The sequence below is a fragment of the Camelus dromedarius genome, chromosome 10, assembly GCF_036321535.1.
Source record: "Camelus dromedarius isolate mCamDro1 chromosome 10, mCamDro1.pat, whole genome shotgun sequence".
Classification (NCBI taxonomy): domain Eukaryota; kingdom Metazoa; phylum Chordata; class Mammalia; order Artiodactyla; family Camelidae; genus Camelus; species Camelus dromedarius.
In genome coordinates this window covers 19,528,595-19,553,476 of record NC_087445.1, presented here as the reverse complement: position 1 = coordinate 19,553,476, position 24,882 = coordinate 19,528,595, and the positions used below count along the sequence as shown (strand labels likewise).

Below are 24,882 nucleotides of genomic sequence, written 5' to 3'. Positions count from 1 at the left end.
TAGGAAGAAGCGCTTGTAATTTGGGGTGTCTCAGGCACCTCTGAAGATGAAGAAAATGAAAGGAGACCCAGCAGGGATGATCAAGGGAAACCCAAGCAAACAGCAGACACATCAGTGCTGCAGGACTCAGTCACAGGCTGGAAACCTACCTTGTCACACTCCCCGTTCTTTATTTGCTTATCTGATTTGCTTTGCTTTATTGGACTTTTCACTTCAAGGATCTAGGGATCAAAGACAACACGGTTACATTTGATTTCCAGCACTTCTTAGCTAAACCAGCCACTAAACAAAGGTACTTGTGAATGAAATGTCACATAATCACACCACTTTCCAAAGAGCATTTCTACTCCATATGTTTTCTTTCTTCTCCTCTGATCTGACTTTCTCTGGGAAAAAAAAAATTATTTATATCTGAAATGCTGAGTCAGGGCAATAGAAATTAAAAAACAAAAAAAGAAGAAGAAGAAGGTGACGATAAGGAAATTGATCTACGCTTCCAGGGCTGCTTCTCCTTTGTGACAGCACTCTCACACATATGCACAGCAGCTGAGCGGCACTGGATCATAGTCCCCGCCGGCAAGAATTTTTTCTTATTCATTCTGTTGTTTCAGCATGACTACCAGGGCTCAGGACGCTGGGGATGGCAGCATAAACACTCAAATATACCTTTTTTTGGTACCTGACTTTCAGATTCTAAAAAGTACTCATATCCACTCAACGGAGGCAGCTGTGAAAATGAACGTGACCATCAGTTATACTGGTTGCTCCCAACCTGGGATCCTCCCACTCAAGAAACAGAGCCAGGACTATCTTCTGTGTTTCAAGAAATGATGTCTTTATCTGTGATAAAATACCAAGTGCCTTGCTTTTTATCTGAACTGATTACAGCTTAGGTTATGAACAGTAGCTCTGCATACTGTTCAGACAGTGAGGAGCTATGTTCATAAGTAATAAAAAGGAGAAACACATTATGACTCAATACAGTTGATTTATTACAACCTCCAAAATTGAGAATTATGAGAGAAGTATTTTTAAATGGTCCTTGCTTAAAATGGTTGAGAACCAGTGGATTTACTGATGAGTGTCTACAAATGTATATAAACATAAAAAGCAAAGTAATGTGTCTTTTTCATTTTATCCTCATTATTAAGTGCATTATTATCATTTGAAGCCAATCTTAAGGAGGAAAATACAAAATAAAGGAGACATTTCAGAAGTCTGCTGTTGCTACTGCTCGTTTCATCCGTTCCTGCTCTGACACCCACGCCCTCACAGTCCTGTTAAAAGTCTAACATGTTCTCTAACACAAAGATTTTTAAAATGAGTCCAATTTATTTTGTGATTTAATTTGTGGAAAGAGCACTGATTGGGCTCAGAAACCTAAGTTCAGGTACCAGCCCTATCATTTCAACATTTTGGAACCTCAAAAACACAAGAATAAAGTCAGAGAGATGAACAGAATGATGTCCAGACTCCCATTCAGCTATAAAATTTTCTACTACTGATAAAAATTTTAGTTGTTGAGAGTGACATTCTAGAAAAGACCCTATACTTCAGAAAGGGTATATTTTTCTTTGAATTAAAAAAAATATGTGTAAGAAGTGAGCTGCTAACAGAGTCCTGCCTGAGACTCGCTTCATTTCTTCGTTTATAGCATTAAGATAACCAGATGAGCAACGTGACCAGGCTCGCCTACAATACAATACTTCTGGCAACACAAGGAAATTACTTAATCGCAGGGGCAGAGCCACAGTTTTGAACACGCTCCGCTGTGAAGGAAACCAAACACCCCACTACATTCAGAGTTTCCTTCTCTCTATTGTTGTTGGAAATGAGAGCTCGAGGGACCGCTCGGCGCTGAGACCCAGGAGTAGGCAGGTCAGTAGATGGCACTCCTGGCCAACGCAGATCCGCGCTGGGCCAAGCGGAGCCAGGCGAGAGGAAAAACACGCCTGCCCGCCTGCTCGCCTCGCCTCGTGCAATAGAAAACCGAATTTTGTTCCCATCACATCCCTCCCCTCTAACCTCCCTCCAATCCGGTCCCCAAGTCTTTGCGCTCTAGGGGGTCCGAGTGGCCGAGACCTCTCTATCTGCAATATAGAGCTGTTAACCAGGCTTCCAGAGTTCCGCCACCTTCTCTTCCAAAGCAGAAAATAGAACGTTCACGGCGCTTCGGTCCCACCCTACACATTCCGTAAGTGCTAGGCACAGAAGGCCGTGCTACGCTGAAATCCTAGCTGCTTTCTGCAGCGGCTGCAGTGGCAGGAACAAAAGCTCCGGGTGTCAGTGATCCGCCTCAAGTTACTGAGTGGCTGCCCAGAGAGGGCTCAGTTAATCTTCCTGCTTTGATCTCTCCCTGCTCCAAAATAAACAGCTTTGTCAAAACCTCATTCTGAGAGCTGAGCCACGCTGAAGACAATTGTTTTATTTATGATCATTTCTTATCTTGAAGGAAACGACTCCAGAAGAGAAAAGTATGGCACCTTGTCTTCCACGGGCTTATTTCAAACCAGTTTAACTGGATAGACTCTTTATTTCGTCCCACATGCCTTGCAGGCTGAGAGGTGATTTATGATATTCTGAATATTAACTCAGGTCCAATGGATCGCTTCCTTCCTTTCAGGCCCCTCGCTCCTCCCTCCCTTCGAGACTTCCAGCCAAAAAGGATCAGGAATTTTGATGTTGTCTGAAATTCACACAAGGGAGGTTTGAAGTGAAAAAACAAAAACAAAAACAAAAAAAAACCCATCCATGGTTCAAATGGCACAGCCCTATTCTTCCCTATTGAGCTGTCTGGGGAGAAACAACCAGCCGGACTGCTGAGAGGCACCATGTACGCACATGGTTAAGTCTCTGAAAACAGAACTGTGATTAGTTGCACTTTTGTCCTTAATCTGAGGATATGGCTTGAGAATCAAATTTTCAAGATTATTATTTTCCTGTATTCCTTTGTGAGCACTGACAACTCAATTATTCGGCAGATGGATTCTCTACTGATGGGCCTTTCATGTTAATGATCACGAGGAGCTCCTAACAACACTCAGGTTAATTATGTGCTTTGTTGACATGTGGCGCTCGCTCTCTCTGCTCACTTTTTTTTTTCCAAGAGTTAGAAAATATTTGACTCAATTAGCACTTTCCCTCTTGCCGAGGCCCTGGAAGATGTGAGAAAAGGTAAGGAAAACACAGCCTTGCCTGGAAATGTACAGAAGCTTCACAGATCATTGTCAACCTGCAGACAGAGAAGAGCCAAGGGATGCGGAAGAAGGAAACTCAGTCTTCTCACTCCGCAGTTCAGCCTTCGCAGGATGTTTTCATCTATTACATTTTACGTGAAAGTTCAGATCATCATCGTCATCATACACACCCACAAGACTAAAAACACATTCCAGTTCCAAGACACAGGTCCAAGGAGGTAAGCTCCCTTGTGGTACATGTACTTCCTACCCTAAGCTAGTTAAAAGTGAAAGTATATGGGCCCCTTATCATGCTCATAGGTGGATGCGGCAAGTGACATTACTGAGTATTCCGGACAGATTGATGACTCACACGTGTGAAGCTACATTTGTCAAATAAACATATGCCAAGGAACCAGTGGTAGGCTATTCGATCGGATAAAGTAATCTTTACCCTTTCTAGATGGATGATACTATCCATTTTTGTTTTTGTTCTACTAGACAAGTTAATAATAATAAAAAAAAAGTCTGACAAAGAATCTAAACCTTTCCCTGAAAACCAGCATTAGCTCAAGACTGCCAGTTGGGAAGGGAGTGAGGGTGGCTGTTTTCAGGACAAGATGGGGGCTTGTTGGAGCTGCATTTATTTAACAAACATAGTCTTAACCCTGACTGGGCAAGATGCTGAAGGAGATTAACAAGGGGCACAAAGCACCCCCTGGTGCCCTTCACTCCTGGCACTGCCACTGCCATCACCCAGGAAGTAACCTAAATCCAGCACCACCCACTGGAGGCAGAAATCAGGTCTACATAGGTTTAAATTGGATATAAAAATATATTCAAGGTCCAAATTCTACCCTTTCGTCAGCTCTTACTGAAGCACGCGCTTACAAAAGAATCCCAAGTTATCAGTTAGGAGAGCTCAGGGCTCTTCTCAACTGACTGGCAATGATGGTTATGCCCGTAGTCCTCACTTTCCCCTGAAATGCCCGACTGGCAGTGCGGGCAGCCGCACCGGAGGTGAGAGCTGGCTGGGCCCTGGGCACTGCTGGCACTGGAGACGGGGACACCGTGGGGAGGCAGGGTAACGAAGAAGAACGTGCAATTCCCTGAAGGGCCAGTGGGTAGCGGATGGTGAGGTGGGGCCCGCAGTCACATGGAGCACACAAAGAAACTGCAGTTGAACTGTAACCGGTGAGGTTAAGAACACTGATATTATTTCTACTTAATAATGGAGGCTTTAGATTGTAGATAAACTTTATAAATGAGGCATTTTAAATTTTAAGAGATTTTTGCTTATGCTTCATACAAAATTTAAAAAGAAAAAAAAAGTCTTTAGGTATAAAGTCTCATTTTCCCGGTAAAATCAAAATCACATATTCAAGGACTAGGCCATTTAAAACTGTAGGACACCTATGAAACAATAATTCTAGAAAGACGCACGTCTTTTACTTTCAAGTTAATAATACTCATACAGTAACCTGAATTAAGCAACTATTGAAGAGGCCACGTGGAATGTGTCTAAACAAAGAAATAAGAATAACATGGTAACAGAGTATCAACCTCAATGCACCATGAGGTTTTTAAAATATTCATGATACTTGAAAATAGTTGATTTTAGCAAGTATTTAAAATATCCCAATCTTAATCATTTGTTTAACAAAAGCTCTTCCTCACAGCTTTGGAAGTTCTGCCTAGACCTTATCCAAATAACTATATTCTGAGTTGATTATCAAATGAATAAGCTTTCCTCTGGCTCGCTTTGTAACAACAACGATAATGACCGTCACTGACTCTCTTATTTTGTAAACTAACCCTTACAATCCCAAGTGACGGCCCCTTTCTCCTGGATGGGCACACAGAGGCAGAGCACCTGTGCCAACAACCGTCCATCATCAGCTGTTTGCCAGCAAGGGACAAGCAATGCCTCATGCTCTTTGTGTGTATGATGTTGTTTGTCATCCTCCTAGGAGTCGGCGAGGTCGCTATTAATACCCCCAGTTACAGATGAGGAAACTGAGGATAAGTTAAATGTTATTTTCCCACCAACAGATTACTGTCACCTTTTGTAAAGTCAACAACCAGACTTCATACTACCTTCAAATGTCATATTCTTTCTAATTCATCAAATCACCTGCTTACTGCCAAAGGGAGAAATATACAGAAATCAGGAGCCAACGGGCAACACTTTTTGTCAACATCCTTTCCTTCGTCTATTTAATTAACCCAACCAACGGAACATACTTTTCGTGACAACAGAAGTTCCTTCCCCCTGACTATGTGTTTATTCCTAAGCTTGTAGACTCCAATTTATTTGCGATCAAGAGGGACTTTGTTTAAAACTTAAGGGGTAAACTGTTTTGTATGCTTTGTAATAACGATCGCATCTTATCCTGCAGAGTCTTGGAAAGTACAAACCCAGCAATTTACCTGGTTGTTGTTGGTTTTTAATAAGGGTGGCGGGGGCTCGTGATGCAGGGGTGAGGAAGCGGAACTGCTTTCACTGTCGCTGCCATCACTCAGGCTGACTCTGAAAAGAAGCAGAGGAGTCAGATGCATCATTACAGACAATCCTTGAAATATCCAAGGCAACAGGCGCAGACAGCAAGGAATCTAAACACTAGTCATTGGAAACTTGATTTAACTCATAGAACCACTACCGCGTATTGGCCCTTACTTTGTATCTGGAGCTGTGTTAAGTGTTTCACCCGCTATTATCATTTAATACTCTCCACCTCACAGATGAGAAAATTGAGACTTAGAAAGACTGGGTCACTCACCTAGGGTCACAGAGGTAAGAGGTGGGGTTCTAGGATTCAAACCCAAGCAGTGGGACCCAAAGCTGGTGCTCAGCCAGGATATCTCACTAGCTTCATTTACTCATTTCTCTCCCTGCTCCAGCTCCATCCACCTACTATCATAAGTGGGTACCCAAGCTTGCAAGTTAGTGAAATCGGACAGCTCATAGGTTACCACCATTCTTCCCCTCGCCCCTTGCCTATTTGCTACAGGTGAACACTTCACAGATAATGGGCTAAAATACAGACTGCAGGAGCGGAAGTAACTGCTAGGAAGAGTGTGGACAAGAGCCCTGCAGGACGGACAGCTCAGGATGACACCTGAGGATGAGATGTGCGAAGCCCAACACGGCAGCCACCACCAGTCATTCCTACTGTGTAACGATTCCAAGCTGACCCTAGTTCTCAGCACTGACAGAGCAATTTGTTGGAAAGACACCACAGCAACACAAAGAGGCGGTGTTTGGGGTAACTGCATTAGAAAAATCCAATGGTATCTTTCAACAACGAAAGACAATAAAAATATCACCTCCTCTCCTATTTTTTTCCCTTTCAAAGCAAAACAGAATTTTCTTTTAGCCAGAATAGGAGCCATTTCTATATTCTACTCTGCTGAATGTATGCCCTCCTTCTGAAATGTCCTTCGGTGTTTGCTCCCTGTCTTGGGTATAAAGTAACCTAATATAATATTCTTCTCAGAAACAGAAAATGCTTTAGAAATCAGGATAGTTTTTCTTTCACTCTGAATAGGCAATCACATTCCAGCCCTATAACATATTCAGATAGACAAGATACAAGACAGGAAATGAAAAGGATACACTGGGACATCCTTTTAGCAAAAACTGATGGAACTTGTTTTTCTTAACTAAATTACATTAATGAAGTGTTCAGTTGAAGCGCTGCTTTAAAATGCTTCTTGACTGAAGTGGAAGGCTGAGTATTTAAACTGATTAAACAGTTGAGACTTCACAAGTGCAACGGAAGATCAGATGTTACGCTGGCGGGGCTGTGCTAACAGCACCTGTCAGGAGGGGAGAAAAGCTCTTCCCACAGTGTGCATCACACCAGCCCAACTCACAAACCAGTGTGATCTGACCTGTGTTGACTTGGGACGGGGCAGGAGGTGGCGGGGCCACAGCTCATGAACACCTAGAACTTCTACGTAACGATAACTTGGGAAATTGTCTAAATAGGTGGTATGTCTTCCACCAGCTAAATGTGCGAGCAGCCAGTGGCCAGGATTTTGGTGTTACAGAGATGCTCCTCACCTGCAAGTTTCAGGCCATTTTTAGGTCTTTTTGCCCTACCAGTCTCCTTGTCAGGTTAAAGACTTCTAAAGGGAAGTGTCATAGGGCCAAGGCCATTAGATTCCTTATTTTCTGCTATTAAAAAGGAATACAGAGGGGGTGAGTTTGGGAGACAAGGTGGAGAGAGAGCTTTGAGTATGGCCATAAGGAAGAATCACTGAGACATTTGGGGATACAGATGGGGATACACTCTACGGAGCCTCAGTGAGGAATTACCAATTAGCAGACACAGGGTCTGTCCAGTTCGGAGTAAGATCACGTTCTTTTTAGGAATTTTAGGGCCTTCTACATAGTAATGGATAATGGGGAAAGATTTAATGCAATATATTATAAATGTAATTGGATTTTAAGTTCAAGTAGATTCATATCTTTTCTACTCAAAACACATTAAAGTAAGCATGCCTATTTATTTTCCTCATGATAAAGAAAGAAAATCCTCAAGGCAATTTCGAGTTGACTATTAATTATAAGATATGAATTACCATCTTATAATGTAGAATTATGCCTCACCGTATTTCAAGCTACTCAAGGAACCTGTCAGCACACTTAAAAGGAATTTATTTTCTGGAAAACACAGAGGTAATCCTAGTTTTAATTAGGTCACACGCGTAATTCATTGAAGTCAATTGTGCATTTCTAACTACAAACAGCAAACACATTTCCTCAAATTCTGAGGAAATTCTACCTACAGCAAAGGATCTACATAAATTCTTCAAGTGAAGAGTTTATTTCAGCAGCCAGCCCTGCCACCTTTGCATATACTTTCAAGAGCAAGGAATTTTCATAGGACTTTTCCCCTATGAAATTTATAGAGGAAAAGCCTCTCCTTTCTGAGAAAAAGGGATAAATGGTACCCTGCAGAGGTGAGTGTAAGCATGCCACGCTGCCCCAACTTAAAAAGTGAATGTGACCATGTACTGCCATTGTTTTTGGAGTTTCACACCTTTGCTGTGGTTAGACGCTTAGGTCTAGTGAAAAGGTATGATTCCATTGCAGGGAACAGCCTTCCTTGCAAGACACTCACCTGCGACTCCGGCTGCCTCCTCTATTTACAGGTCTCTCCATTTCAGAGTCATTGTCATTATCCTCTGCCTCATCTGATTCCTCCTCATTGTCATCGGAATGCAGATCTTTCATTATAGACCTTAAAGGACCTGAGTAATGACAATGAACCACAAACAATCAAACACACTACTTCAAACACACTTAGCCAAATCAGACCCAGGGGAATGCTCACCAACACTGAACACTGGTTAAAAATTACCATTTTCATATATATGTATATTTATACAATTTCCATGGCAAATTTGGTAATTTCTGGAATGCAACCTCTGCCAAAACAGTATTGTTTTCATAACAGATGCCCGAAAATGTTCATTAGAAAATCTCTATTTCCTAGGAATTTTTTTCTATGCATTTCTCTTCCCTAAGAAAAAAATCACACCTAAAAAGAAACAGAGAGATCTGTTAGTAAATTGAATGTTTTGTTAGGTTAATCCATGTATTGAAAAGTTTAGACTAATAAATCACCATGGTTGTAAGTTGTTCTTAGCAATGCAGCCTTTGTGTGGTAGTTTTTGATCTATTAAGGTTTAGCTGTTCCTTTTATTTCAAGGTCAATTTCAGGTCAAGCACGCATTTCAGTCAAGTTCAGATTATAAAGTATTTCAATTCCATGGTGTAACGTCCTATATCTGATCTTCATAGCGATCTTGGACACAAGGTCTTGTTGCAACAATTTTGTGCAGCCAATTTTATTTCACGTTTTAAGAAATTCCTGGCAAAATACCAGCATGTATTTACTTAACTAAGACCATGTAATAAATCAGAGAGTATCCAGTATTAGATGGGAGAGAAAAATCAAGTCAGAACTAATTTTATCCTAGAATTGGAAAACACACATACATACACAGACACACACACATTCAGAAAAAAAAAACTCATTAGAGCTGCTTATTTTCACTTTACTACTTTAAACGTGATGAAAACAAAATAGATCTTGTAAATCTTAACAGAAGAGGTTATAAAGGCAATCAAGAAGTGAGAGAGGCACTTTCATTCTGGATTAGCCAATTCCTAAAGTCGAATCTGTGATAGGAATATCTGAGCTATCACTAACTCGCTTCTAAAGTAAGTACAGACTCTCGGCAATCTCACTTTCTGCAAAACCCAAATTCCCCCGCTTTTGGAGTGGGCTTTTATCCTTGGAAGTCAGTGGAACAGGAACTCTGAACAGCCAAAATGAACAGTGTCTTTTATTTTTTTCCTGGAAGCTTAGCTTTAGCCCAAACACACACAACAACTTAATCCTTTTCAAAACACACAAGGCCATCAGGAATTCAGTGTGGTCAATGGAAAAGGTAATGTGCAACACGATGCTCAGAAACAAATTATTTCTTGATATTATCTCACTTTTCAGGTTTAAAAAAAAACAAACAGAAAAAAAAGGAGCCTACACTGGAAGAGTTTCTACACATGAAAAAAAGTGGTAAATACATTTAGTTAATGTTCTGGTTTAAATTTTTCTTTAATTAAATTTCTTTACTTTGAGTTCAAGTAGAAGAACGTATATTTTAAAGACAACAAATTAACACTCGCCAAAGAAAAAGGTCTATTAATCTGTACAGAGATAAATAAATAAAATGAAAGATGTCTAGGAGGGAGACTAAAAGCCTATTTCTCTCTCTCAAAGCCTCAGAAGTCTAGCTTGTGCTATTGTATTTCCTTTGGGAACTCCCTGGAATGGGCTGTGTCTATAATCCTTTTGTAAAATGGGGCTCTGATGGCAGGGACTGGAAAAAGGGGACTTTCTAGAGGCCGGCCTCATACATCAGAACAATACTCATGAGCATTCCTAGGGGAAATAAATACAACTGCATAAAAGCCAAGTTATCATTCAAATAATAAAACAGTAGAAAACAGGCCATCAATCAACTCATTAAGATGTTTTATGAGAAAAACGTCTCCCTGTTTGCCAGGGAGGTGCTGATACCTTGTTGCCTGGTCTGGGACGGTGTGAAGCTGGAGCTGGAGCTGGAGCTGGAGCTGGCAGGACTGGGCTGTTCAGACTTTAAAGAAGAGAAAGGCAGCATCAGTAAACGCACAGGCCACCACACATCCAAAATTAAAGACAGCATCGCTGCTCAGATGCTGCCCTGCAAAAACACTGTGCAAGAAAGATGACTACAAACTGCCTTCTGTCAAAAACACTATCAGAGGAGAGTCAGTGTCCTTTCCGTTTTGTCCACCATATTGTTATTAGCTGCAGAAACGAGCATAAAAACTGAAGGACAAGGAGAGAAACACCTGTGTCATTCTTGCGGCAAGAACCTGGCTTTGATTCCATGCCTGTGTTTACTGCTATCTGGATCTCTTTCTAAAAGATACCTTGATTACCCTTTCTGCAATGTTTGATTGACTCAACTGGTTAAAACATAGTGGTAATGAGGCCAAGGTCATTAGTTCAATCACATTATGAGCCAGTTAATTTTACTCTGGTCCAAGGCCATGACCCAACCCTAACCCCATTCATCCACAGTGCACAAATGGAGGCCAATGCTCGCACGGAGACCTGGCCAGCTCCTCCAAGTGAGTCAGGGGGAAATGTTACCACTACTTAAAAAAAAAAAAAAAAAAAAGAGCTACCCTGTAATAATTTCACAGCCTATTGATGCAGGGATAGAGTATCTATCATGCATGCACCCCAGTCTCTCACTCTCAGTGCATTCTCCTCACTCTTTAGTACCCAGTAAAAGTTCCACATCCTCCTTGACCCACCAAAGGCCAGAGCTCTCTTTCTTCCCCAAACCTGCCAAAAATATAGATCATCTGTCTGCTTATCAGATACACTGCAGTATTACGCTACCTCGGACATGCATGTCTTTTCTTTCCAGCAGCCTGCCAGCGCTTGAAAAAGCAGGGGTTGGGGCATCTGTCTCATCCTTCATGTTATCCCCATGTACTTAGCAACATGCATTGTACACAGCAGACGCTCTATATATGTGACTTGAAGGCAGCACATTAGGCCCTCTGTTTCCACATCTGCCAGTTTTTATGAGACTTTATAGTAGGTACAGATGGGAAGAGAAAATATATGGACAGAACTGTGCAGAGAAATTGATCATGCCACCAACACACTTGAACGTTACATATTTAAGACCCAAGCTAGTTTAAAATAACTTAATGTTGATAAATTTGATTGGAAGAGGAAACTACTTCCACACCATTTCTAACGTTCTCATAGTTTCAACTACATACTCATGTTACTTGAGAAACATTTGAGGTCTCATGTACAGGACACATCTACTTTGCTCAGTGGCTGATTACATCTATCAGGGCCACGTGGAAGACAAACTAAGAACACAATCAGAAGCCACTAAAATGAGAAGAATCTCCATTCTGTTTACACTATAGTTTCTTTCCCCTGATTTTTGCATCTCCCCTCCCAGCCCTGAGCCCACCACCCCCTCCTCTCCAGGCAACACCAAGCTCCACAGACTCAGACACAAGGAAGCACTTTGAGGCATTCCTGACGCACACTTCACATCCCCAGGCTGGGTGGGAAAACAGGTGTCAGCAATCTACCACTCATCCTGCAGGAAAAGAGCCAGACAGGGTCTCTAATGAGCAGCAGGCGGCCCACCAACCCTTCACCACTGCAAGATTTCCTTGAGATTTACCGCACAATGTACTACACATTGCTGTTCACAGCCCACGAAAAAGAGCCGGTTTAACAAGCACAGATGCCTGTGGGAGGGACTCTTCATTTTTGTCGAGTGGCTCTTCCACCGTGGAGTCACTCTGGTGAGTCACACAACAGAAAGGGCATTGAGCTAGCAGCGCTGCGCAGTGCCCAGCTGCAGAACACTCTCCCGGGATCCACAGAGCACTCGCTTTCCTCTCCAAGTTGCTCTTTTCAGCCGTGAACAGTGTCTGCAAACGGTATTATTTTGATAGCTCTGGAAACCATTTGGGAGCCAAAAAAAGAGGTTTTCTTACTTACAGTGAGTGGAGAGAGCTCTCATTCCCCATCCTGCCTGGCCAGTACACGTCACACTGGACTGAAAGGAGCTGTTCTGCCAGAGCTATTTGCTGAGAGTGACATTAATTGGGATCAAGAGGATGGTGGCAGTCTCTCTGGCTACCCCAAGCTAAACGTGACCCATCTGTCTCAAGCATCAGGTCAATGCCGGAACCAAACCTGGAGGCAGCCTTCTTTTGGTTTCTTAGCCGTAAACGTCGTTAATAATTCCACAGTTGCTAACCATCAGAAAACTGGCAAACAGTAAAGAACATAATACTGCAACAGGAGAAAAAGGCTTTTTGTTCAGCGTTTATCGTTAACACCCTGCCTTTCCCACAGAGCATTCGAGGAGGTTCACAACTGAAGACACATTAATTCAATGAGAATATGAAAATAGAAAGTTCAAAGCTAGAGAGGTGGGTGGAGAAGGATAAAAATCGAATGATGGGAAGAAAATAACCATGTACAGGAAGATTTTTACAACCAGGGCAAGTTGTTGTGACCTTTTAGAGCTGAGGAGACCTCGGAGATGACCGCAGGCGGTGATTCTCATACTTTCATAAGCACTAGAATCAACTGGGAGACCTGCTGAAGTGCAGACCCCTGGACCCCACCCCAGGGTTTCTGCTTCTGTAAGTCTGGGATAGGATGAGAATCTGGATTCCTTACAAGTTCCTAGTTGAGCATGACGCTGTTGCTCTGGGGGCCAACCAGGCTTCTGAGAACCATTGGTCAAAGACTCATTCACAGCTGTGGATATTCATCAGAACCAGCTGGGTGGATTCTGTACATGAGATTCTGATTCAGTACCTTTAGTTTGTTTATATTTTAGAAGTTCAACAAATGATATTAATGAAACCACTGATATTAGGTTAATCACTTCTTTTTTAATAAACGCAAAAAAACCCTGCAAGTTTTGCAAAGAATCTGAAGTTTAAGAAAGTATAAGAGTATGCACCATGAGAAAATTAGAAACTTACTGACCTACCCAGAGGCAGCGTCCCCGAATACTATCTGAAGTATTCTGCAAGAAAAGCACCCTGACAGAACGGTTATCTATGAAGCATGAACAACCGTAATGTGGTGGGCGGACCTTAAACTAACCTAAGTGGACCAGGACGGAATTCTACTAAAAGTAAACTGCTCAGAAAGCCATTCTGTTACTAGATGAGGCTGACACAGTCAGATTTTATCAAGTCCAACAAAACAGAGCTATAGCTTAAGATTGCATTAAAAAAAAAAATCAGATTTACCCTCCAAAAACACAAATCAAGGATAATCATACAAACTAGGTAAGGTTATTTGCTTTACAAAAAAAAAATACCATAAACAGGGCTAGATAAAGATCTTTGTAGGGTTTAAGGATTGAAAAGATTACGGCATTCTCCTTCCCCCTCCCTGCGGGTGTCTGTGCCAAAACCTACGTGGAGGGAACTCCAATGAGGTTCTGATTTTTCCCCTAATTTAAGGCTTGTTCTTGAAATATCGAAATTCTCCTCACTAAAAAAATTTTTTGCTTTTTCTTGCTGATGTCCTAAGCACATGTTTAGCTGACGTACTGAGAAGAAGTTTCTTTAAATGGTGTGCTCCACAGTGACAAAAGTATAGGCTTAAGAATCTCAAATTCTGTTGCTCGCGTAGGATTGTGGGAAGACCGCTTAAGCATTCGTTTCATCGCAGAGGGAGGGCATGGAACCGCATGTCCGAGTGATCACGTTCAGTTGATACAATAAAAACTCCTGGCCCGCTGCTGTTACAGTGGCAGCTAATCAACATTTAGCTAATACTACTATTTATTTACAAGAGATCACACTCCTCTATTTCTGAAAACAAGATGTGTCTTTACTACCAAAACAACGGGCCTACCAAGGTATGCAATGCAATCTTCAACATTACACGGCTATGCAAAATCATTTTATAATGGATTTTCTACGGAGGGTTATTTGTATCCAAGACAAGTAAGAAAGACCGCATGTTCACAACTCCTAGAAGTTAAGTGCTTCAAAATGAGAACGCCTGTCAAGGTAGGGCACATGAGCGGACTTGTAAAACCTGCCACTGGTCCTGCTACCGCGGGCAGACTTCCTCCTTAGGTAATCAGAAGGCAGAAGTTCCGTCTTTTCTAATGGGCAACTATATTCATGAACAGAATTTCAATGTGATCTTTGAAACAATAAAAATAGAGAAAAGGGGAGAGAGTATAGTCACCTTTCTTCAGGAGAAAGGAAGAGAATACAGTAGAACTAAAAATTATTTTAGACACATTGCTACTTCTTTTGCACAGCATTTCTACTGGATTTAGAAAAAGAAAACACATACCCGGCAATAAAGATTATCTTCTTTGCACAAATATTCAGAAAGATTGTGTCAAGGATGAGTGTAATCAAAGAAGAAAACATAAGTGGAATACACTTTGAAAAGACTACCTCATTCATGAACTTAATGTGGCAATCATTTCATGATATATATGTGTATCAAATTATTATACACCTTAAACTAAGACAACATCTCGATAAAACTGAAAGACTACCTTATTTAGTTTCTCTACTATAAGAAACTGAAGATAATCCAACTCAACTTTCAAATATACATCTGATTTTAAAGAAAAATGACTTATAACATCTATCCTAAACAATTGTGGAAAATGTTCATCGTATGAGTGCACTCTACCTTCTCAGTTTCCATTAACAGCTAATATATAGTGAGAGCTGTATCAATAAAAGGTAAGGTCAAAGGAAAGCAAAGAAGTTCTGAAAGTTACAGAATAACACTTAATTTTAACAAGATTAAGGCAAGGGAAATTGTCAAAAGCCTAGAAACGAGAACTTTTATTTTCATTCAGTTTTACATTAATAACTGCTTCAAAATAATCCTGCCAAGAGAACAAAACCTTACTATATAGAAAGATATAAGAAAATAAGATTGGACAAATCAGTCACTAACTCTAACCTTAATGTATCTTTGTGTAGCTCTATCACAGTCTTTATATTTCATTTGTTCTGCTATGAGAAAGGCAAGCGGACTAAATGTGTCCCCTCCACAAATTCATGTGTTAAAAGTCCTAACCTCCATGTGGCGGCATCTGGAGAGTTACCAGGTTTAGATGAAGTCATGAGGGTGGGGCTCTCATGATGGGATGAGTGCCCTTATTTAGGCCAGACACCAGAGAACTTGCTTCCTCCCTCACCTCTCCTCCGGTGTGAAGATACGGTGAAAAGGTGGCCAGCAGCAAGCCAAGAAAAGAACCCTCACGGGGAAACCAAATCAGCCAGCAACTTGATCTTGGACTTCCCAGCTTCCATAAATATATAAATAAATTCCTATTGTTTAAGCTACCCAGTCTATAGTGTTTTGTTATGCTAGCCAGAGCTAAGACAGCAGAACACACTTCTTATCTCTGTTTTACTTATGATGAAATAGAAGCACAATAAAATTAAGGGACCAGTGGGTAATAGGTGGTTTACAATCAAGTTTTGTGACATCTAATCCAGTTCTCTTTCTACGACACCTATTAACCTTGGGAAAGTGCTATCAAGTTAAAGCAGAGTTCTGAACACACTAACACCATTTTATAACACTAGTGTCAGGGAACAGAGTTTTCTATGTCACTGTGAAATTGAATATCCCTCTGTCTAAGGGACATCTTGTGATCGGCGCCCAAAGCAAACCAGTGATAAAACAAAACACTTAATCCCTGGGTCTGAATGTGTCTGTATCAATTGCTTCAAACATTCATCCAATCAATACTACTACAACAGAGCCTGGCTACCCACCTCACTAGTTCAATACGTTTATTAAAAAAAAAAAACAAAGAGCAAAGAAATCTCTGAATGGCCCTGGTCCTCTTGACCTTGGCACTGATCAAGAGGACCAGCAAGCATGTATCAGGAAACACACCACGATCATTTATTTTATTTGTCTTCAAGGGTGATCTGCTCTCTTCCCCCAGCTCTTCTATACAATTCCCATAACTCCAGAGGAAAAAAGTAGATTTAATGCTTTAAATATCCTGTCAACAACTTTTTGGAAACAAGGTCTCATGGAGAAAGGACACTGGAATAGCAGTCTGGAAACTTTTTGCTACTCAGGCCTGTGACCGTGTGGAAGAAACCACATCTCTCCGCGGCAAGCCCTCTCTATTTGTAAGTCTCGTGACAAACTGAATGAACTCGATGTTAACTTTTAATTGTATTTAGTCTTTCGGGCCCTGGTATTATCAAAAGCTATTGTTATGCCTGTCACTTGCTGGTAACACAGCAAGATCCTAAAAATCACCCTCCCTATACTTAGCGAGACAGGAAAGATCCTTAATTCTGTTACATTTTCAACTTACAGGCAAAGTCACCCTGGGTACCAAGCTAATTGGCTTTATACCGAGGTGCCTCTGTTTTATAATCGCCTTTGCCCTCTTTGTTATTATCGTCATCTTCACTATCATTATTAAACGCTGTCATCATTTGTACCCATCACCCCCTGTCTGAGAACACAAAATCCCATTAGGAAACAAAATGGCCTTGGGGAACAGCGGTCTATAAATCTTTCCATAAGACCCTTTTCCACACTTAGGGGTGGCTATAATTTTCTTTTAGCTTTCTCTCTTTTAAACAGAGGAGCCTCAAGTCTTTTATCTCTCATCACCAGTTGTACTTTGAAGCCTGCTACTGACTATTGCGGCCAGAACATGGGACCTTTCAAAAACTCCAGTTGTTGCGAGATGGTGTATGTGTCAGATGTGTTCTGAACATCACTCACTTGTTAAGAGCTTTAGGACTGAGAAATCATCTGGAAACACACACCATTTACAGTTGTACCACTATAAGCATGTTACTATTCCTTGAGCAAAGACTGTGTGAATAGAAGCTGAGTTTCACGAGGGGCCATTAAATACACCACTTAGTTGTAATGTTAGAGACGTATCTTTTAACTGGTCCTTTTTTTTCTCTTTTGTGTGTTTTGAGGGTAGAGGAAGAAAAAAGTTACAAGTGAGAGGGTTTAGAGCTGTAATGCCTCACAAAAGAGAAATAGGAAGAAAAAGTTTCCGGATAGAATTGCCCCATAATTAACTGTTATTGAAGCTGACCAGCGAGCATCAAAATACCACTGCTCATCAGCTAACAATAAGATCCTTTAACTGTTGTCAGAACAACTATTCAGTAACTTGTGAAACAACCCACCTACCTGTGTGGAGCACATGACATCTGAAATAATGGAATAGTATTAGTGTATCCTCTCTCCATGTAAGGGCAGTGTTGAATCAAAGTCCTAAAAGTATGTTATATATGGTTAGAGCACTCAGTTTGGGATTATAAAATTTTTAACATTAAATTAAATAGAATGAATTCAGAGTATCATAAAGGTGGTAATTAACCAGAATGAAGTAAAACAGATGATACCTAAAGAGATCATCTTGACAAGACATTTAACTGCGTTTCCTCATTAACTTTAGACCTTTTTTAAAAAATGGCTTACTTAAAAACGACCATAGAGTATCTGACTGACACCAATAGAATCTTTACAGACTTACACAAATGTCAAGAAGTTTTATTAATTTTAATCTCTCCACTATCTTAGAAAATTTTCCCCATTAAATGTGAAGCTTAGATTTACTACCGCAGCAGCAGCAAGAGTTCACCTTATTCTCTAAGTCCTTATTTCCATGGAACTTTGACTTCCAAACTTACCAAAATCCACTGGGAAAAAAGAACTGATTTAAAACTATCTACTCATCATCAGGTAAAAAATGCAACATCTCTCATTATCAGTCTATACAGCGTAGATTGTTGATGGTTGCAAGGACTATTCTTTACAAGCCTTGTGTCCTCCCAATTAGAATAACAGTGCGTTTTTCAGATAACATACTGGAGCTCTTTATTCTGGATGAGAGCAGCCCAAAGTTTCCGGGTGTGGATATGCACATATGTGTTCACAAAGATAAACTGAAGGTAACCCATAGGGGAAAAGAAAATAAGGGAACCTTTATCCGTGTTTATTTTCTGTCTTTTCCTTTTAGATTTTCAATTTTTCATATGTGCTTTCTTGTACATAATGTGTTAATATAGCTATTAATATCTGTGTAATTTGGAAATATACATATATTGGGATATACGTTTACTAAGGGAGATGAGGTTTAATACCAACTCTATAGGTAATTATCAGTTTTAACGCTGTAATTTACCAGCTCAAGTCTTAATTATATGGCATAGATTTCAAATTCTGGAGCGATGTATGCTAAATACATAAGGCAGTGTCATTACCATTTACTCAGGGACTATCTGGATTTTTGTATTTTATAGTATTTATGACACTCAAAATTGACTTAGAGCTTAAATTTTTAATTTTAAGTAAAAGTACTGCAACAGAGTTCCTTATCAAATAAGAGGTAACACTTATTTAAAAATTTTTTAAATGCACATCATCTTAAAATAAAAACCCAACACAAAATACTTAAGGATGACCTCCTTTTCCCCTGAAATTCGAAATTATCTTCATTGTGGCTCTATTTGAGACTTTAATTTTACAGTGTCTGCTGAAAATTACACAATATGAAGTGAAACTGAAAATGTAATAAACAGCCTAACATCTAAATATCTTATACTTATATTCACTTCTATTAAAATGTTAAGTACTAACAAAATGTTTGTAAAAATAAAACTGTTTTTTTTTTAAATTCCCTTCTCTCTCAAGGAAAATGAACTAAAATAGCAAAAACAGCACATTTAAGAGATAAAGAGCACATTTCTCATGTGAAAACATTAGGAGGCGAATTTTTTCTTTTCTTCTCCATGTACCCCCTTAAAAATGTGATCTTTAGAATCAACATGCTGCCTACTAGTAATATTAGATTCTTGTCAAGAATAGGAGGAATGTTACTGGCTTATAAGGCTCTAAAGGAACCTACATTTCCATGCACACATGTTATATAAGCCAAACAGTTGCTTTTCTTCATAAATCAATCCATTGTTGCACTTCATAATGAGAAGGCAGATTTACTGCCTTTTACCGCCTTTTCTCACCATCAGAACGATGCCTATTTGAGTAATAGAACGTTTCTCTTCTTCAAGGGTGTTTGGGATTAGGGAGGCAGGGGCAAGAACCTTTAACATCTGCTCCCTTCAAGTGAATGACACCTCCAGTTCTCACAGCCGGAATGCTGAAAAGCAAATACCCATAAGTTGATAAAATTCTCTAACTTGAAGCAGCGCAGCACTTTAAATATGCTGAGGACACACACACTTCTGAAACACACGTTTGGGACTTGAAGGTTACCCTCTAAAATGGTAAAGCATGTCATTTTGGCTGCTAGCATTACAATTCAAATGCCATAAAATCATCATCATAGTTAGAACAATAGGCGTTTAGAATAAAGACCTTTGATTCCATCATCTTGAATTTTCTCTAACTCTGAAAACAAATCTAAAGCACTGGCTGGTAAGACTAACCATTTGTTATCTCAATATTGTGCAGTAATAACAAAGATAGTTTATAATACAGACCTACATTCTTCTGTTTTTATTTACTTAATTTATTCTTCCCTTAGGGAGAAATATTTAAGAATTGTGAACTTTAGACTTCAATTTAAAAACAAGACAAAGGCACTTGTCAGCATCTAATTCCTAACCATCTGCCTTTTAAAAATACACACGCATGTACTCACCCACTCACTCTAGTTAGGCTAAACATTCTTAGTAAGTAAGTAGATCTTGATGGATCTAAACAGAAGTTTCAGTAATCATAGTTCTACTTTTGGAAACACAGCTATCTTTACACAGGCGGCATGATTCCCACTAGCAAATGCAATCTACTATAAACAAAAAGCAAACAGACCCCATCCAAAACAAATAAATAAAGTGAGGCAGGTACTGGATTCAAGAGGAACCTCTGTTTTTGAAGAAAACTAAATTACGTCTTCTGTCCATGAATATGGAGTATCGCTAGTGAGCTAACACTTCTTGTTACTTTGGGCTATCTTTTGTCACTTAAGCAATGCTTTCTGACAGTTTTACAGGCTGTTATCCCAAGGACTTCAGTATTTATGGCCTTTATTCACTTGGGTTTTCTGCTCTTATCCACTGGTTACTAATCACTAAATAGATTTTTTTTTTTTTTTTTTAATGGGACTGAAATTAGCTCAGAGGATGTCCTTCAACAATGGCAGCTCAGGACAGCACCGGCTAAAGGTCTTCTCCTCGGCCTCTTCCTTGCTCTCCTCAATTTTCCCTTCCTTACAGACAAGTTAATGAGAGCTCAGATCCTTCAGTTAGAGCAACAGCACAAATGATTTACAGCATTCCTGGGGCAGGGTTTGGAACCATTTGTGAATTGATCCTCAGAAACTCATTCAATTTCAATATCTCAAGAATGATTTAAAGGCCTAAACTTGTTTTTAATCTTCATGAAACAAGAGCATTTCCTACTCAGAGAATCATTAGTCAGGAAAAACTACAAACCTTACTGTACATATAGCATTTGTATGGCTACAAATTATACAAACCTTACTTACTACACACAGGCACACACAAGCATGAATATTTCAAATAGATACGTGATATTTTAAAATCTCAGCACGTTTGTTTACAATAAGGCATTCAGATTTCTTCCTACGCAGTAAAGGCTACTTACTGCCTTTTTATCCACTCAACTTAAAGGACCCAAGTGCTGAAGAGCAAGTAGCAAACACAGACTCTTCTTGCCACTTAATTGCATTGACTTAAAACATGTCCTGAGAGATTGGTTTTTATCTTAGGAACAATGTGACATGTGTAAGAGATCACGTCCTCTTTTACCAGCTGGCCGCTAGAAGTTTCAAAGTCTGGAAAGTGGTGATTTCTTATAAGCTAAAGATCTGAAAGAAAACTAGAAATAGCGATATTACTATTCTCATAAACTTCTGGATGAACTGAGCAAATTGCGCAACTTTGAGTGAGTGTGTGCTGAGCACCGGGGGTGGGGCAGGGAGAGGGGACGACTAGCTTCGCAGGAGCAGGGAAGCTCCACTTACTGCTCTACAATAGAATCTACCAAACATGACTCTTCCTGGAATGAAAGGGATTATTATGATCGGCTTCTGGTTTCTCTGAAATTATGCTGGAATGAAAACATTTAAAAAGGAAATGTTGTTTGAAAAAAAAAAAAATCTTAAGCCTTTAGATATTTCCATGTCTGGGCAAAAACAGTATGTTCTACCCATCAGGAAAACAATTTTAAATTATGGAATTTAGTATTTACATGAAATTAATTTGCCTGTTTCTATATCACATTAACTGTGTGGCTATCAAGTGATTGCATTTAATTTATAGAGACTCATAGGGTAAGTTCTTGAATGTGGTTCCAGGAAAAATTATTTCTGCCAATGAATGTGCATGCTTTTTGACATTTCAAATATGAAACTATGTAACTCTCATATTTCTCTAGGAAGAAAATGGTAGACCTTCTTGCCGGTGTGTAAAATCTGCTTGGCTCTGAATGCATGCTATGTTCTTTAAGTTTTGTTACTGTTTAGCTTGTATCTGTCATGTATATTAACCTGGAAGCCTGATTCCATTCAGTCATACAGTATGACTATTAAATAAGTTAAAAATTAAATACATGGACCTGTGTAAGAATTTACATACTCAAAAATTTTAAAAAATAATAAGATAGTCTCCCTAGGATTATCAAAATGAGATTAAGGAAGCAACATTTTAATGTGCAATTAAATGACAGCTAATTTGTATCAAATACTCTAGTGCTCAGATGACAAGGGCTGGCCTGCTATTTTTTAGTAAGTTAAAAAGAGTGCACTGTTTGCTTTTACACTTAAAAATATGTGAATGGGGAAAGAAAAACATTTTGGGTGTGTGGCTTTGTAAACGTGATAAGCTATGTAATAATGAAAAAAATGGAAGAATAGTATTATTCTTTTCTAAATGAAAAGATTCATTTCAGATTAGTACAATATTTATGTCTAATTCTTAGCTTCTCTAAGAAAATAAAAGGAAGTCTATAATATTATAATCATAAAGAGAAAAAAACTTCAATTTCTTTAATATGTATTTTAATAATTTCTGGATAGATGAATGTGTAAATGCTTCAAAGTCAGAGAAGAAGAGTCATCTTTTTTCCCCCCTACCTTAAATCACTCTGGGGAAAAAATGCACATCAAGGCTCCATTATACAATGAGGTGTTATAAAATCATACCTCTTTTTCAATAAACTTTTCCTCTAATTTTTCCTAATTACATTATAGCGTGCTTTTAGCAAATTGGTGATCTAAAACTGAATTCTTCTAGAAATGGAAGCCCTGTGTGTCCCTCACTCATCGCCTCACCCTCACCCCCACTTCGTTACCTCGTATAACACCCATGAAGCTGTCTTTTCCTATGAAGTTGCTGCTCACAGTAAATAAACGTTACATACAGCTGGCCTTTAAAAATCAGAAATACAGCAAGCAAAGAAATCATCCTCACCTCTTTTACAAGAAAACAGAGTAGCCCTCAAGAAAACAGAAGTGCCCCAAAGTTCACGTGTGTTGGCCAGGAGTTGAGAGCTGTTAAGAATGATCCTCTTGAAAAGAAAGAAGTCTCCTGAGGCACCCACATGTATATTTAGATTAGCCTGGCAGTTCAAATGACAGCAAACACATGGTCATGACTTTCCAATTGCTCATGCATCCAACACATACACACAGGCTAATCAGAAGCAAACATCCACCCTGAACTGTTTGAGAAACCAGCTTCCTCCATCTGATAGAACCGCCTGTGTGGTAAGCATACATTCCGCTTGGGGAGATCGGAGGTTCAACACGTAACCACCTCTCCGCGTACACCCGGATCTTGAATCACATTGCGTTAGTTTTCCAGAACGTTTCTTTAAAGTAAGTTTGACTTAGCAACTTAAGTCAGTGGAGTAAACTCCCTGCTCTAACCTGCAGAGTTTTACGAAGTGCACAGTAAAGAAATGGCCTGTGAGGGTTCCGGGATCTCTTTGTCTCAGGGGTATTTTAACTGTGAGACCTGCCCATCCTATCAGTAACAGCGCACACTCCTATTCCGTAAACAGGGCAAAGTCACTACAGAGGATCACATGTGCTTGTGCAAACAGAGTGGTAGAGTTAAAAGGCAGAGATACCGTATGTGAACTTTAAGCTCCTATTCATTACTGGGGCTCCAGTAACATTTTCCAGTTAAAAAAAACAAACAAACAAAAAACCAGAAAACACAGAGGGCAGTATTTGGAGACAGCTATGAACTACACCTTCAACTCTTGTGTTGTATATATGTTTACATGTACATGTATGCTGTATACATGCATATATATTGAGATTCATACGTATTAAGATGCGTCAGGAAGCAAGATGCAGAAAGCCAAATGCTCTGTGACACAGGGACAGGTTATAAAAATGGCAAACCATTTTGCACTCAGATCTAAATGCCAAATACCATGAAAACTCAAGATTAATATGAGGGTGAAGGTGGAAAGAATGGAACAATGAAATGATTCGGGGCTTAGGTTCTGGAAACATCAGGCTTGGTTTGAATCCCGATTCCACCACTTATTTGCTGTGTGATCCAAGCCAAGTCATATTTTTTCTCCAGGTCTCAGTTTGTTCATCTGTAAAGTGGGGGAATGGAATTAATAATGGTACTAGTTCAAACAGTGTAAGAATGTAGATAAGCCAAGCAAGCATATTTAGGACAGAGCATGGAATAAATGATGACTTAAATAATTAGCTGCTACTGTCATCAGGAAGAGTAACTGTGGGAGTCTGACAAGAGAGAAGTCACGTCTGAGTCCATCTGGCTTGTCCACTTTCTCCCCCATGACAGTCTTCCTTGAAATATATTTGACACTTCAAGAAATAAGGCAACCTCCTTCAACTGATCCAAAATTCACTTTCCTTCAAATGTCTCTCGGAGCAGGGAGCTGATAAAATGCCTTGTTCCAAGCCTGGTACATAAGACATTCTAGAAAGCATGTCCGTACAAACAGCCTAACAAAGATGATAATTAAAACATGATAGTTAATTTAAATATAAATCATCCAGAGGAAAGAATTTCCTGGTTGAGTAATAATAAAGGATTCACAGAAAAAAGAAAGTGAAACTCATTTAGGGCATCCCACTGAAGCTTTCTCTTCCTACAGAAAAATGTGGGCTCCCCGAGTCTCAAGAAAAAGATCCATTTGAAGAAAATGCCAATACCATGATACGTTCTTGACATTTCATCTCAATTTTACCAACACACACTCTTCTGTCATATGTTAGCTTGTCTTCATAGTAAAAAGACAAAAACAGATGGATTCTGATGGCTTAATGGCAGAAATATTTGTCCTGTGGTTTTTGCTACTTTATAAAAGTATTACCAAGGAATTCAGAAGAGGGGTGAAACCTCAAACTTAATTGAAACTCCTTTATGTTGTCTGACAAATTAAGACTGTAAGTAGCTTGTATTATATAACATCTGCTTATGTGGTATCATCAATGTCAAGTTATTTCCCTTTTTTCTTTAAAAACCACAATCACTCCATGTAGTTCCTGCACTCCTAGTAAGAGGTTTTGTTATACAGTCAAGTAAGCAAATCTGATGAGAAATAAGATTATT

General features: G+C 39.6%; 1 protein-coding gene across 3 annotated transcripts in view; it reads right to left on the bottom strand.

Moving 5' to 3' along the window:
* Window positions 1-24,882, bottom strand: part of MLLT3 (MLLT3 super elongation complex subunit) — a 240,987-nt gene that overhangs the window by 12,533 nt on the left and 203,572 nt on the right. For all 3 annotated transcript variants that reach the window (XM_031449634.2, XM_031449637.2, XM_064490170.1), the window contains 4 exons: window positions 10,274-10,349; window positions 8,306-8,435; window positions 5,607-5,706; window positions 150-221 (listed from right to left, as the gene is read on the bottom strand). In XM_031449634.2, the coding sequence (XP_031305494.2) occupies window positions 150-221; window positions 5,607-5,706; window positions 8,306-8,435; window positions 10,274-10,349 (378 nt within the window). The remainder of the gene's footprint in view (window positions 1-149; window positions 222-5,606; window positions 5,707-8,305; window positions 8,436-10,273; window positions 10,350-24,882) is intronic.